General features: G+C 36.0%; 1 protein-coding gene across 3 annotated transcripts in view; it reads left to right on the top strand.

The window, feature by feature from the left end:
* The window catches only part of SPATA6 (spermatogenesis associated 6), a 150,412-nt gene extending 135,185 nt beyond the window's left edge, over positions 1-15,227 (top strand). For 2 of the 3 annotated variants that reach the window (XM_032635863.1, XM_032635872.1), the window contains exons 12-13: positions 6,288-6,379; positions 14,982-15,225. In XM_032635863.1, the coding sequence (XP_032491754.1) occupies positions 6,288-6,379; positions 14,982-15,162 (273 nt within the window). In that variant the 3' untranslated portion in view covers positions 15,163-15,225. Of the gene's footprint in view, positions 1-6,287; positions 6,380-14,981 lie in introns of all 3 variants that reach the window. The other variant, XM_032635854.1, reaches the window with a different exon arrangement.
* Positions 15,228-16,778: the final 1,551 nt, after the last annotated feature.

Here is a 16,778-nt window from a genome sequence, read left to right as displayed (position 1 = left end):
AAAGAAGACATACAGATGGCCAAGAGGCACATGAAAAGATGTTCAACATGCCTAATTATTAATAGAAATGCAAATCAAAACTACCCTGAGATACCAATTCACACCAGTCAAAATGGCTATCATCAAAAAATCCATGAACAATAAATGCTGGAGAGGGTGTGGAGAGAAGGGAACCCTCCTACACTGTTGGTCCGAATGTAAATTGGTACAGCCACTATGGAGAACAGTATGGAGATTCCTTAAAAAACTAAAAATGGAGCTACCATATGATCTTGCAATCCCACTCCTGGGCATATATCTGGAGAAAAACATGGTCCAAAATGATACATGCACCCCAGTGTTCATTGCAGCACTGTTTACAATAGACAGGACATGGAAGCAACCTAAATGCAATCAACAGAGGAATGGATAAAGAAGATGTGGTACATATGTACAATGGAATATTACTCAGCCATTAAAAAGAATGAAATAATGCCATTTGCAGCAACATGGATGGACCTAGAGATTGTCATACTGAGTGAAGTAGGTCAGACAGAGAAAGAAATATAGTATAATGTCCCTTGTATGTGGGATCTAAAAAGAAATGATTCAAATGAACATTTACAAAACAGAAACTGAAAACGAACATAGACTTAGAGAACAAACTTATAGTTATGGGGGGGCGAAGAGTCGGGGGAAGCAATAGTTTGGGGAGTTGGGGATTGACATGTACACACTGCTATATTTAAAATGGATAACCAACAAGGACCTACTGTATAGCACAGGGAACTCTGCTCAATATTATGTAAAACCTAAACAGGAAAAGAATTTGAAAAAGAATAGATACATGTATATGTATAACTGAATCACTTTGCTCTACACCTGAAACTATCACAACATTGTTAATCAACTATACTCCAATATAAAATAAAAAGTTAAAAAAAAAAAAAGGCAGTCTGCTGGCAGAAATCCTTCTTCCTGGGGAGAGATCAGTCTTTGTTCTATTAAGGCCTTCAGCTGACTAGATGAGGCCCACCCACCTTATGGAAGGCAATCTGCTTTATTCAGAATCCAGTGAATTTAAATGTTAATCTCATCCATAAAAGTGCCACAGAAATATCCATTATAATGTTTAACCAAATGTCTGGGTACCATGGCTAAGCCAAGTTGACACATAAAATTAACCATCACACATGCTTTTCCACACTCTGCCTCCAGAAGTTTGTAAAAATTAGCATTTAAGTGTTCTTTAAGTGGTCTTCCCTTTAGTCTTTATTATCCTCTAATATACTTAAAATATAAATCGGTTTATAGAATTAGAAAAACCTGGTTCAAGGCCAGCTCTGCAACTTCTTATCTTTGTGACTTTGAACAACTCTAAATTTTCTCTACATTACGATTTAGGAAATTGAAGCATTAATTGTCCAGAGTGATAATGCAAATTAGAACTAGTGGTTAAATTCTATTGGAATTCTTGTTCTTGTACACACTTCATTATAAATAGTGTTTTGAATTTGACAGCAATAAAACACATCTTATAGGTTTTTAAACTATATATGAGAATTTCATTTGAGAATGACAGGTGTATGTTTTATTAAGTACTATTTAATTAGTGAGATGACTACCTTTTAGTTCCTGCTTTATCATAGACTTTTTTTTTAACTGGCTGCAGCTGTGGTTTGGCTGCTGCTTTTCTTTTTAAAATTTATTTATTTTTGGCTGCATTGGGTCTTCGTTGCTGCGCGCAGGCTTTCTCTAGTTGCGGCGAGCGGGGGCTACTCTTCATTGTGGTGCGCGGGCTTCTCATTGCGGTGGCCTCTCTTGTTGCGGAGCACGGGCTCTAGGCGCGCGGGCTTCAGCAGTTGCAGCACGCAGGCTCAGTAGGTGTGGCTCGCAGACTCTAGAGCGCAGGCTCAGCCGTTGCGGCCCGTGGGCTTAGTTGCTCCGCAGCATGTGGGATCCTCCCGGACCAGGGCTTGAACCTGTGTCCCCTGCACTGGCAGGGAGATTCTTAACCACTGCTCCACCAGGGAAGCCCTATCATAGATTATTGAATCACTGTTGTCCTAAATTTTTCAGTTTGCAAGCATGTATGGGTATCTTTTATTTCTTTGTTCCAGGGGTGTTCTAAGAATGATGTCAGTTACATGTATAAGATAGTGATCATTGGTGACAGGAATCTTAAGAGAACATTTAACTTACTGCCAGTTTCAGGGAAGGAGAGCCCACAGCTCCTTCTAATAGTACGTCATTTTATTAATGACTTTTGCTGAAAGAAAACTGTTTCTTCATGGAAATCCTAAAAAAAATTCTTCTGGGCTAAATTATTTCAGAATACCCTCATAAAAAACTAACTGAATAGATATTAGCTGAAAGAGTTTGAGCTTAATTTTCATACTGGAGAATAATCTAATGGTTTAGAATGGAGATTTTTATTTTATAGTCCATCTTATTTGCATTTCAGGAGGGAGTATAATGTAAATAAAGTTAGATCTGGGTTTAAGTTCCAGCTCTGCCACTTAATAACTTGTATCTTTGGGCATGTTGTTAATTTTTCCAAGTTGCAGTACCTTTTTCATAAGGTTATTGAAGGCTTACAAGATATTCATTTAAGAAGTACCTAACTCAGTCCTAGATACCTTGAAGGAACTGAACAAATATTGGTGTCATCCATCTTTTCCTGTGTTTACATGTGGACAAATGGGAATGTCGGTGAGAAATAAGAGGGGAATCACTTCCCTATGCTCTGGAAATATATTTTTCTGGCACTAATGGGAATGATATATCTCTTCTAATACTTGTTTTAGTCATAGTTAATGGCTTATGATAGGTATGATGTTTGTTGCCTCTCTGCTTTTTTATAACTTGATCTTTTTAAAAAAAGCTTACACAAGGATGCTTATAAGAGATATGTATGTGTTTGAATATATATAAATGTCACGAAATGGTCTTAAAATTTGAAGAGAATAACCGTGAAGGCCATATAGTCCTTTTTGTTTCTTGGGGCAGAATTCCCCTTCCTGAATTCCTTGATTCTAGATAGGTATTAGTGCTCTATGTGAATAGCTTTAGTGATTGTGCCCTTACTCCCTCTTACGACAGTCATTCTGTTTTTAGAATGCTCTATTAATTAGGCAGTTCTTTCTCATTTTGTCCTTTATTATATCCTATAATAATTCTACCTGTTGATCCATTCTACTCATAGAGATTCACAGAAGAGACAAACTTTATTCCACATGTGTGCAGGAATCATGTCTTAGTCATCTTTCTATCCTCACAGAGTCTAGGATAGTAAGTACCCAACTCAAAATAGGGGCATTATTCAATGAATAATTGAGGTTCAGATTTCTAAGGCCCTTTTGTGTTTTTTTCATATATAAACTTTTAAAATTTAGTCTACATTTTTTATTACTCCTGGTCAAAAATTATTTTTTTCAACTGTATTGACAAAATTAAATCAGGAATATTGATTTATGTTTATGTCTGATATCACTTATCATATAATCTAGAAATTAATATTTCTTCCAAGGATAGAATTTTAAAATTCAACATCATTTACATCTCTTTCATTCAGTTTTTCTTGCAATATACTCTATTTCTGAAGATTGAAAACATATTAACATAGTGTCTTATTTCTTACACTTTCCTTTGCAGTGTCTTTTGTACTCATTACAGGTGATTACATTTTCTGTGATATTAGTAGAGCAAATGCTCTACTTCATTGGCTTATCAGACTGGACAAAAATAAGCAACATCCATCTATATACTATTTAAGAAAAAGATGTAAACATAATAATAAGGAAAAGTTAAAAATAAAAGTACAAATATATATCATCCAAGCACTGACTAAAGAAAAGCTATTGTAACTATATCAATGGTAAACCAAAAAAATGTTAAGGGAAAAAGCATTAATAGAAATAAATGGAGTTACTTCGTAACAGTAAAAGGGCTCAATTCACCTAGAAGTTATAATAATTCTAAATATATATTCACAGTTTCTGTGATTTTTAAACTTGCTCTATTATGTATTGCTTACATTTTTTAACTGAATGCTCTCTTCCTAATTTCATGCCATCACCAAATTTTTAAAATCATTTTTCTTGATAATCTTTTTTGGTTTTTTTTTTTACATCTTTATTAGAGTATAATTGCTTTACAATGGTGTGTTAGTTTCTACTTTATAACAAAGTGAATCAGTTATACATATACATATGTTCCCATAGCTCTTCCTTTTTGCGTCTCCCTCCCTCCCACCCTCCCTATCCCACCCCTCCAGGCAGTCACAAAGCACCGAGTTGATCTCCCTGTGCTATGCGGCTGCTTCCCACTAGCTATCTACCTTACATTTGGTAGTGTATATATGTCCATGCCTCTCTCTCGCTTTGTCACAGCTTACCCTTCCCCCTCCCCATATCCTCAAGTCCATTCTGTAGTAGGTCTGTGTCTTTATTCCTATCTTACCCCTAGGTTCTTCATGACATTTTTTTTTCTTAAATTCCATATATATGTGTTAGCATACGGTATTTGTCTTTCTTTATCTGACTTACTTCACTCTGTATGACAGACTCTAGGTCTATCCATCTCATTACAAATAGCTCAATTTCGTTTCTTTTTATGGCTGATTAATATTCCATTGCATATATGTGCCACATCTTCTTTATCCATTCATGCGATGATGGACACTTAGGTTGTTTCCATGTCCTTGCTATTGTAAATAGAGCTGCAATGAACATTTTGGTACATGACTCTTTTTGAATTATGGTTTTCTCAGGGTATATGCCCAGTAGTGGGATTGCTGGGGCGTATGGTAGTTCTATTTGTAGCTTTTTAAGGAACCTCCATACTGTTGTCCATAGTGGCTGTACCAATTCACATTCCCACCAGCAGTGCTAGAGTGTTTCCTTTTCTCCACACCCTCTACAGCATTTATTGTTTGTAGATGTTTTGATGATGGCCATTCTGACTGGTGTGAGATGATATCTCATTGTAGTTTTGATTTGCATTTCTCTAATGATTAATGATGTTGAGCATTCTTTCATGTGTTTGTTGGCATTCTGTATATCTTCTTTGGAGAAATGTCTGTTTAGGTCTTTGTCCCATTTATGGATTGGGTTGTTTGTTTTTTTGTTATTGAGCTGCATGAGCTGCTTATAAATTTTGGACATTAATCCTCTGTCAGTTGCTTCATTTGCAAATATTTTCTCCCATTCTGAGGGTTGTCTTTTGGTCTTGTTTATGGTTTCCTTTGCTGTGCAAAAGCTTTGAAGTTTCATTTGGTCCCATTTGTTTTTTTTTTTGTTTTTATTTCTATTTCTCTAAGAGGTGGGTCAAAAAGGATCTTGCTGTGATTTATGTCATAGAGTGTTCTGCCTATGTTTTCCTCTAAGAGTTTGATAGTGTCTGGCCTTACATTTAGGTCTTTAATCAATTTTGAGCTTATTTTTGTGTATGGTGTTAGGGAGTGATCTAATCTTTGATAATCTTTGTTCAGCTGATTTCTTACATAAAGTGAATGACCACCTTATTAATACTAATCCCTACAGCAATCTGTGCTTCCTGGTTCCTTTTACCATCAGTTCTCTTTATTTCTGTTCCTGTTTGACTACAGAAAAGGGTATTAGCTAGTAGTTGAGAAAGATATTTGATACTAAATTATATAAAATTACCATATGTAAGAACATCCTTACTGTGAATGACAGAGTTTACAAAGCTATCTCTTTAGAATTCTATTTCTTATGCCCTTGAGTTGGTCTCTCAGAAGTAAAGAACAGCCTGCCCATAGAAGGAGGAGGAGCCATGTGTTTTGATTCCAACTACCCTGTCTTTCGTTTTTACTTCTTGTGGCTTGTTACTGCATTTTGGTATACACATAATAATTCTAAATCACTTCCTTCGTAAGTAATAGGTATGTGTTAAAATGCTTAGATTTACATAGTTTTCCCAAATACTTATTTTTCAGAGTGCAGGTATAATCTTTTAGGAGTCCACATAACAATGTGTAGGCTATTACCTACTACACATCTTATTACATATCTTGACACAGTATCCATTTCTATTTATTCATTGATTCAAGAAACATCTGCTGTGTTTCTAGTCTTTGATAAGCAGTATTAGTAATACTATAATAAAACTGTATTAGTTTCATTGAACAGAATAGTAAATTCTCACTAACCCTTTTGTTCCTTTCCTAAGAAATCCAGCATTTAATTCAATTCCTTTCATTGGGGGATGGGGAGAACAATTACCACAGAAACATGGGTGTCATTTTAATTATAAAATAAATTAATGGAAATCTTTAAATTTTTCAGGATGAGAGAGACCCAGAGAAAGAAGATGAACTGGAATTGAAAAGAGGTCTTTTATATAAAGACTCTGCCTATGACAGTGACCCAGAGTATAGGTATGAGCTTGGTTAATACAGTGTATAGAGGTCTTCTCATAGTATAAAAATAACCTGGTTTTTAATATGCAGGATTTGTGGCAAATTTAGACTCAATATTTATTTATTTATATTTTATTTTAACTATGTAAAATCCTATTATAGTATTTTAATGTTTGCCTTACTGAAAATTTTCAGTGAAAACAAATATAGTCAATTAATGGTGGTGCCTTTCATCCTACTTAAGATTTCTAGTGTATTTGGCTGCCTTGCAAATCCACATATTCAGGACTTACTTCAGGGTGTATTTATTCTCATCCTGAATAAATGAGTAAACAACAGGTTTCAAAATTTAGATCATGAGGGCGTCACTGGTGGCGCAATGGTTGAGAGTCCGCCTGCCGATGCAGGGGACACGGGTTCCTGCCCCGGTCCGGGAAGATCCCACATGCCGCGGAGCGGCTGGGCCCGTGAGCCATGGCCGCTGAGCCTGCGCGTCCAGAGCCTGTGCTCCGCAACAGGAGAGACCACAACAGTGAGAGGCCCGCGTACCACAAAAAAAAAAAAATTTAGATCATGAGTAAGCCTTTTTTATTTTTTTATTTTTCCCTTATGTTAATAAGAGAAATTCAGTTCTTCTAGCCTAAAATTTCAGAAATGTTAGTAATAATACAGTTTTTGCAAAATTATACTAGCAAATCTCATGAAGACTTTTGAAAACTTTATGTTAATTGCCATTAAGTGTGGTATTAAAAACTGAATGTAAATTGTGAGTTCATATAACTAAAGTTTCTCTGAGGCCTTTGATGCTATGCCACTGATTACTATATGGCTTCCACCTTCCTAAGTTTCCTGAAAAACAAGTGTAAGAAAAAAGCTCCAGATAATGGAATATGTTTTATTGCTAACTGGTGTTTTGGACTGAAATCTCTGATATTTGCCCTGGTAAGCTAGGCTAGGCATTCCATAAACATGTGAGGACTTTTCCTTTTGTCCCTTACACAGAGTATAAGTCTGGACTCCTGTCCAAAGTTACTGCTTCCCATCCTTGAGGAAACCTAGGTCTCTCATGAAGGAAAGTAGTGTATTTTAAATGAGTTTGAAGAAAAAGCAATCCAAATGGGAAAAGGAAGGGCCAAGGAAGTGCATACCTTGATGAAGAATTTGTACCCTTTATTGTTGTTACTTAAACTTCTAATTCTTAGATTTCCGGTATATGGATTAGCATCCCAATTTTGCGTTCTGTATCCACATAATTAATTCTCAGTGGGGTAAGAAGTGAGTAGGGTTGATAAAGCAAAGGGTCCGATTTTCAAACTTCTGTATGTATAATATGCTTCTTAAAAATATAGATTTCTACTTTCTACCTCTATAGATTCTGGTTCCTAACATACAGAGGTGTGACCTAGAAATCTGCATTTTAAAAAGTATCATGAATGATTCTAGTGAAGGTAATATAAGGACCATATTTTGAAAAGCATTGGTTTCTATTTAAAGTTTGCCATAAACCTTAGTATTGGTTCTTTTTCTAGTTCACCAAGCAATGTTAATGGCCAAGCTTTTGGTCACCTGAGACTGTTTTAGTACCTCTCACGTGAGAGAGTTAAGCAGAGCATCAGGAAAGTTCTGCTTACACATTTCTGAGATACCTTTACATTCCTTGCTGCTTCTCTTGGACCAGTAGGACATACTTGGACCAATAGGACACAGTGGTCAGTGCTTCAAGACATTTTATAAGAGTGTCTTTGCTATTAGCTCCAGAAGCTACTTAACTGATCAGGGTATTATTTTAGTTTTATCCCCAAGTCATATTATATAGTAGGCCAAGAAGTCACCCCATTCTACTTTCCATCTCAAAGATGAGAGAACCGGCAGTCACAGTAGTCACCCACTTGCTTGCCTTAAGGCTTCTATCAGCAGAAATCAAGAGGGAACTTGAGATCTTGGCTAAAAATTACCCCTCTGCAGACATCCATTGACACAGGGGTCAAGAGGAAGTCTGCATGGACCTCTGGAATGGCTGAGTGAGGAGCTCAGCAAATCCTCTCCTCCGAAAGCAACAAAATTGAGCAGAATTGTCAAAAACAACAATTTAAGGACTCTGGAAATTGACCAAAGGAATATAACAAATTGAGAAGGGTTTATCAAGAAAATCTACTGAAGCTCAATGAGAGCAGTAGGAGTCTGTGGCATTTTGCCTGGAGCTCCAGTCCCCACCCCCCAACCCCCAGCTCCTCAGCACAAAAGTTCTACTGAGGCAGTCACACCAAAAGACAGGCAGCTCTGCTGCCAGAGGGGACTGACTTTATATGGCGCATAGCATAGGAAATTTCATGTGTGGGGGGATTAATGGAAACAATAATGATCCCACTGGCAAACAATAAGGGAGGGCTTGAGGTCTTACTTACTGCTTACTGGGGCAGACAACAAATATCCAAGGACAAGATAGCCACAGTTGTCCTTGATAAAGTTCTACGTATCCCTGGTAGTCTAGAACATTATGTGTATGTATAAGGCTGTAAACATGTTCAGGAGAGACCAGAGAGCGTGTTAGGGAGCCACTACTCCATGGCTGAGTGTGAGGCCTTATGAAGGCAGAAAGCAAGTTCTAGGGCAGATTTATCAACCAGATAAACTTTGAATGTATTTCCTAAGCCACACATAGGTCCACTGGCAAAAGATGGAAACATTATAGGATTATTGACTCTGACCAATCATTTGTTGGTCATCAAGCTGTGTTGACACAGGGGCAACCCCTAGGAGGCCAGGCTTAAAAATAGAAACAATAATTGAAAAAATAAAAATGAAGAGACACCAGCAACTACACAGTGCAAGGGAAACAGACTTCACAGCATAGGTCCAGGCAAGTCATTAAACAAAGAATCCAAAGCAACTTGGTAACGAGTGAGAACCCAGAATTGCTACAATTTTTATCTAAATTGTTGTTTTCAACAAAAAATTATGAGACATGCAAAGAAACAGTAAAGTGTGATCCATACACATGAAAAATGAGTTACTAGAAACCTCCTGAGGCAGCCCTGGGGATGTAGCAGCTATGTTTAAAGAACTAAAGAGAAGTATAATGACAGTCAAATAGAGAATATTCATGAAGAGATAGAAATTATTTTCTTTCATATTTTTCCCAGGAAAAACTATGCCCAGGACTCAATCCTTTATCTTATGATCTAGATATATATTGTGGCTATCAGCCATGGAGTACAGCAGATGTTCCATGTTTTCTGCAGGAAGAGCAGAATGGCAAATTAGAGTGCTTGTTATTTCATCTTCCGGGCACCAGCCTATCCGTGCTAGCTGTCCTGTGTTTTCTATCACCTTTGAGAATGAAATTCACTTGAAAGAAATCTCTTATCAAGGAGTTATTAAGTGACCATTTACGTCCAATAATTTAGGATTTGAGAGCTGGATTGGGGAAAGAATTTACTACCCATGAAGACGTCCTTTTCAACTTCCATATTGCCTATGTTTCAGGAAATTGTAGGCATTTGCTATGGTAGCCTTGCCAATTTCCAGGGCCCTGGGATGCTCTTTCTCCTTTTAGTACCTTCTATATATTTTTCAAATTTCTTCAGTTTTCAGGATGTTGCAATTTCTCTATACTGTAGTATAGAGAAATTCTGGCATCATTATTCAATTTGATCATTAGTCCTAACTAAAGACCAGGCATGAGGTGATGCTTCATGTAGATGGGAGTTGGCCACAAAAAGAGAGGGGAAGATGAAAATAATTTTAATTTCATGTTTAGAACATGACTTGGCCTTTTATGACTATTACCCCAGATTTTTAGCTGTGTTGTTCTTTTATGGAACTAGCTATTGATGTAGACTGTTTTCTATTGTGCATGTTTTGCAGGTTATTAACAGTAAGAATATGCTCAATATAAATGCTTTAATTATGAAATTGTTTATAACAGAATCTCAAACTGAGTAATTTAAACTTTGACTATATATTTTTGAATAACACAGATTGACTATAGTTTTCATTTCCTGCCCATTGCTCACTATCTGATTAACTTGGTAAATTTACCAAGATGTCTTTAGTACTAATAAATGAAAGAAAAAAAGTCTAAATAATATATAGACTTAAGTCTCTTGAATAACTAAGAATAAGCTTTCAGTTTTAAGTGAGAAAATGTTACTCAAATCTAATTTGAATTCTTTGGATTTTGTGTTACCTGGTATTTTTATTGATCTTTCAGGCTAATTTGTGCCTTGGTTCTGTTACAGTATGATGTCTGGAATAACCAACGTCTTCTTGTTTATCTAGTGAATGCCTACTCATTCTTTAGGACTAAATTCAAGTTATTCCCTCTTCTGAGATACCTTTTATGACCTCAGCAGACTGTTAGTCATTTTCTCCTTTATCCTGCCACTTCCTCTCACATATATAATTTCAATTAGCAATATTTATCTCATAGTGATCATTTCATTATATGTCTGTTTTGCCCCCTTCTGTTAAGTGTGAGGCACAGATGTTTTGCTTACCTTTGTTTTTTGACTGCCCCCAAGGTCTCTGACGTACTAGGAGCTCAATTTTAAAAAAAAAAACAGTTCAAATATTAAAATTGGGTCTTTTATTAATAATGATCAGTTGCATTTGCTGAAACTCTTTATTATTAAATATCACATATTATGGTTGTGATATTTAGTAATATCTCTAGATAAGGAATCAACAGTGGAATTAATAATGATGAAAGCTATTAGAACTTATTTGTTGTCAGTGGCTCATTTCTGCACATCCTTACTCAGAGAGGGGAAGTAAATCACGTATAAGTAACCAGTCTTCAGTATATTCATTTGAATAGACTTCTATTAATGTTTACTGTATAGTTTCTGTGAATAATAAAAGAAGATAAATGGCAACATGCAATTTTTTTCCCGAAGCTTTTACAATTTTATAGAAAAGCCACTAATTTAGTGCTTTCTAAAGTGTAGTTCCTAGACCAGCAGCATCAGCATGACCCTGGTACTTGTTAGAAATCCAAATTCTTGGACCCCATCTCAGACATCCTCAATTAGTAACTCTGGGGGTGAGGCTCAGTAATGTGAGTTGTAATAAGCCCTCCAGATGACTCTGATGTGTGTTAAAGTTTGAGGATTACTGCTATAATTTGTCAGTAAATTTTGATGTCTTTAATGACATTTTATCTTTGTGTGGTATATTTAAAGATACAAAATGCTTTACAGATTTTATTAGACCATAGTTTAGTCTCTCCCTGTCATCTATTCTGAACTCCAAGATTTTGAGTATTTTCCTTCCTACATTCCATCCATCCATCCATCCGTCAGTCTATCCATCATCCATCCATTCAATGTCTATAGAGCATACATCACATCCTCAGTACTATTCTACATGTTTTGTCAAAGTTGTGCTTGATAGGAACCTTTATAGAGTATTATGGGAAGGAATTCATCTCTTTTATTATGTCTTTATATTGAATCTTAGATCACAAGTTTAAAGTATAGACCATGCATCATCATCTTTTAATGTCATTTTCAACTCTGGTTATTTGAGTACAAATGGCAAATGGCCAATTTTTGTATTCTCATGACCTTCCAGCTATTTATTAGAGTTAATATTATTTGCATGGCATATCCATCTTACCCTCTGACCTTCGTTTTCATGTATATAACCTTATAGATACTTTATCTGAAAACTATGTGTAAAGTAGTATGTACTTGGTCTTCATTTCGTACTGATACAGAAAACACTGTCAGGGTTTCAAGTGAGTTTAACCTTCTGTAAGCAAAATACTAGTATCCTAGTCCATGTTAAGCTACCTGAGACCTTTCTCTTCTCTGTATATACGCTAGGCCTTAAAAAATAAATTTATAATTTATACCTTAGCAACATTTAAGATTTGAAAGTGCTCGGTTCTCAGGTATTATCCTGGTCTCTTTTTTTTTTCTTTTTTTTTCTTAATAGTTTTGTCATTATTAAATAGAGGGCTCCCTATTCAAGTAGCAAAAGTAAATTGCCAAAAAATATACTGCATTTAATAAAATAGCAATTTTATCCCTGCTTTGAAGATAACCATTTTACGTTATATAGCACTAATTCAGTGTTTTGTAGAGGAGGAACTGTGAATGCTTTGAATGAATGAATGCTGGAGATACTCATGGTAAAATACAGAAGTGTAGTCTTTAAAAGCCTATTACTGTAATAAGACCTTTTAAGTGTCGCTTACACACTGTAAACTTATTAATATTCCCAATAATGGAAAATCAGAACTGACTCAATATGTTCACAGTTTATTAGTTAGATAGCCAAATACTTCCATGTCTAGAGGTAAATGTTGCTTTTAAGATTCTGCTACTCTTTGTTTGCACCTGTCCATGCGTATTAGAACCTGTTCTGCAAACACCTCTGTTTTGCAAACACCTCTGTTTCGCAGTTCAGACTTCTAGGAAGAGCCAATTCCCAAATTCTCTCCGGAGAACTACAGTACTGTTTACTAAATTGAAAATTTTGCAATTTTAAATAGAAATAAACTTCCTGTCAAAATTTGCAAGATTTTAAAAGCATTAGGATGTCTGTTTTGGCCACTTTAGCTCTTTTTCACAGACCCTTATCAGGTTCACAGTTGCTCCTAAAATGATTTCTGAATTTTATTTATTCACTTATTCATTCATATGATAATTTATGATAGGGATTAGGAATTTGATTTACAATCTCAGAAAAACCTACACAATGATTTTTAAAGTTAGCAGCCCTACTATTACCTACCTTTCTGAGATTTGGGTAGTAGCTTAATAAAAATTCAAATTTCTGTTGACTAGGTTTATTGTGGTAGAACTAGCCCGGCAAAATATAGAGTTCAGAAAAGAACATTATCATCTGACCATCAGTATGCAGTAAAGTTGATGACTGTGGACAACAGGGAGATTAAGGACAGAGCTGTGTTTTGTGAAATACTAATTAGTGCATGACTTGACATAAAACAAAAAAAGCAACAAATAAACCAAACACAGCTAAACAAACAAAACACAACATGTGGGACTCCTGAAGTAGTATGAGGGAACAGAGGCAAATGTGGGGACTTAGGCGGGTAGATATACTTGCAGAGGTACAAAGTACATGCAGAAGAAGTTCTGTTAATGTATTTGTGTGTGTGATTTCTCTATCACTTGACTCAAATTGTCCAAGAAACTGTTTTGAGTGACTGTTCCAGCAGGAGTTAGGCTTGGTGAGAAATTGTATGAAAGACATTGTATTCAGTTGGTTAAACTATTTCTTAAGCAAAGCTAATGAAAGAAAGGTGGAAGCTATGGGAAGCTCTAAGAATGATAACACAGCCACTTTGTGCCTTTTTTTGTGACCACTTTTACTGAGTTCAGGTGGTAGATTGACTTCAGGTGAAATAGCAAATTCTTTTTACAGGTATCCAGCTCCCAGAGTTGCTATTTCACGATTCACAAGTAACATCATGGGACCGATGAGTCAGGGAGGAAATTGTTTGTTTTGTGTGGAGTGAGATTCCAAATATATGAAGTCAATATTTGTAACATTTAATAGCAAGGACATACAGTTTTATGTGGCATAATCTCTAACATGCCTGAGAGGTCTTATCTATAACAAGTACTTAATTTATTAAAGTGGGTTCATTATTTGTTTAAAAAATAAAATAAACTCAGTCTTTTAAAAAGTCAATGTTTTATTTCTAGCAAATTAAAGAAAAGCACTATCAAGCCTTCAGAAAGAGTTGCCTTTTCTTCTCTATTCCCATTACAATGAGCCTAGTCCTGGTCTATTTTATAGCTTCCATCTGTTCTCTCTCTTTTTTCTTCAACACCCTCAAAATAACAGTATTTCTCTATCGCTTCAAATACAGACTCTCCCACCTTGTTTTCCGTTTTCTAAAAGTGATTCATATTCAGTCGAATTTTCTACTCCTCCCTGAGGACAATAGCATGCCACAGTGGAAAGGACATTAGAGCCACAGAAATGGTATCCTTTTCCATTCTGCCACTTACTACCTAAAGAGGCTTAGGCAAGTCACTTGACTTCACTGAGTCTCAGTTTCCACAGTTACCAACTTCAGAGGGTTGTAAGATTTTTTATAAATATGTATAAATATATATAAAGTACCTAGTAGTTCAATGCCTTATATTTAATAGCTTTTGTGCGCCAGGTGAGCAATGTACTATGCACTTTACATATATCCTCTTTGGTTTTTTACAACAATTACTGCAAAAATACAGTAAAGGAAGCTGAGACCCTGGACAATTGAATAAATCGCCCAGGTTCCCACAGCTTACAAAGATGGAGCTGGAATTCAGTTCCAGGTCTGCCTGACTTCAGAGGCCAAGCACCCTCACAACTGGCCGTACCATACCATCTGTGCCCTGCTTTTACCCTGCCGCACCTCCCTCTCTTCTCAGAATTTCTTTTTAACTCTCACATACCATTTTCATTTTATTGTTTTGTAATTGTTGCATGCAAATAGCGTCACTCTTTGAAGGCATAAGCCTTGTCACATTTTATATCTCAAAGCCCAAACAGAGTACCACACACCTATAAAGTACTTAGTAAATATTTGATTTATATAGTACTACCTCTCATTTTGTTTCCTCATTGTTCTAATCTTTTATATCCTTTTTTATAGTTCATTTCAGCAGCCATGTGGCACTCTCCATTTGAATGATGGCGAATACTGGTCCAACAGGGCAGCCTCTTATAAAGGAAAATCTCACCGACCCATCTTTGAGAACAGCATGGACAAGATGTACAGGAACTTATACAAAAAGGCCTGTAGTTCTGTTTCTCATACACAGGAAAGCTGCTGAGACCAGTGGTGATAAACTGTATGAGTGTCCTTGTCAACTTCTCAATGAAAACGTTTGATGTGATCGGTATCTGTATTCCTTTTCTTTTAAACAGGTGGTTCTAATTGAGTACAGTAGTTAGACTTGAGTAAGTTTATTACTTCAAATGATAAATTATCATGCGCAAACCTTCTTTTTCCAATCACAGTAAAGAATGCTATATTCTAAAAGTCAAAGCTCTACAACACAATTACAACCTCCATTCTGATTCTGGGAAGGCTGTTCTGTCACATCTCTCTCGTATCACCAGCTACAAATCCAAAAACAGATTCTCTCTAGAAATGTTCTTCTGCCTTAATCACCTTGTAATTTTCTTTTCACCGACTTGACTGGTTATCTTGTCTAAGATTTAATTATTATTATTAACTCCCTTTTCTTGGTCATGAGCAAAAAGATATACTGTACGAAGATGAATTTCCCAGGAGTTTAAACCCTGTTTTAACTAGTATTTTCTACCGTTTGCTCCGTCAGAAAAGGCTATTGATATGTCTTAGCTCCTAAGATACAGTTTATTTTTTAAATTTTCTATAATCATTCACTCCCTCTTCTCTAAAAGAACTACCTGAGTTACTTAAAATGCTTAACAGTTAGCTAGAAATAGGAATGGCCGTGGGTGATCCACAATGTGAATAACTGATTTTTAAAGACAGAATTTTTTGCATGATTTTCTTCTAGAGCCATATCTTTGGTGCATCCAGAATCAGAAAGTAGCCTTTGTTAATAAGCCTGTAGAGACTCAGAAAGAATAAGGGACTTATATTGTAATTTCATCTCTTTAGAGTTTTCATAGGTATCAAATAGCCCAAGAAAGTAGCATCCTTACTTTAAAGGACACTTGGAACCATAAAGTGGAGGAAAATATTAGAGCGTAACTCTTTGTACTAGAAAGTTGTTAGTTGAGAAAATTAGCTTCTCCCTCATGCCCCAAACACACCTATGAGGCCAGTGAGGCTTTGAAGATAGGAAGAAATCAGTTACCTTGTATTCACCAGAGTGAGTGGAAGAAAAGCAGAGAATAGGACACGGTAAACTTGGCTTATAAACTTAAAGAGTTGACTACAAGGTAATGTTTTTCTCATTGACTCCATCTTTGGTTAATTTTATAGTTATGGTCTTAAAAGAAAAAACTTGAGTTAAACTCTATTTAAATTGGAATCAGCATGTAAAATTGGGTGATTTATTTTTGTAATAGGAGAAAATACATAATACTTGTTATCCAGTAATAAGACTTTTTTACTTTGTGTTTGAGTGTTTTATCTGTGGCAATCTGCAAGGTATTGGCAAGCACATCAGAGATAGGAGCCAGGTGTCCTAGGCTTTAGATCTCTGGTCCTTAGTTTCCTCAGTTATCAAATGGAGAGAATGGAGTAGGTCAGCATTTCCTGAACCATGTTCTGTAGACCACTGTTCTAGGAGATGGCTGTAGGAAATATAAGTATTTCATTGGTCATGTAAGTTTAGGAAAAATCTGTGCACTATATTCACACCCCTCAAACTTAGAGAGTCATGCGTATGATAACAGGAATGAAAGGGGGTCTTCTGATGCTGAGAAAACAGTGGTAAACTGGAGCTGTCCG

The sequence above is a fragment of the Phocoena sinus genome, chromosome 1, assembly GCF_008692025.1.
Source record: "Phocoena sinus isolate mPhoSin1 chromosome 1, mPhoSin1.pri, whole genome shotgun sequence".
Taxonomy (NCBI): Eukaryota; Metazoa; Chordata; class Mammalia; order Artiodactyla; family Phocoenidae; genus Phocoena; species Phocoena sinus.
This window is presented reverse-complemented; position numbering and strand designations above follow the sequence as displayed.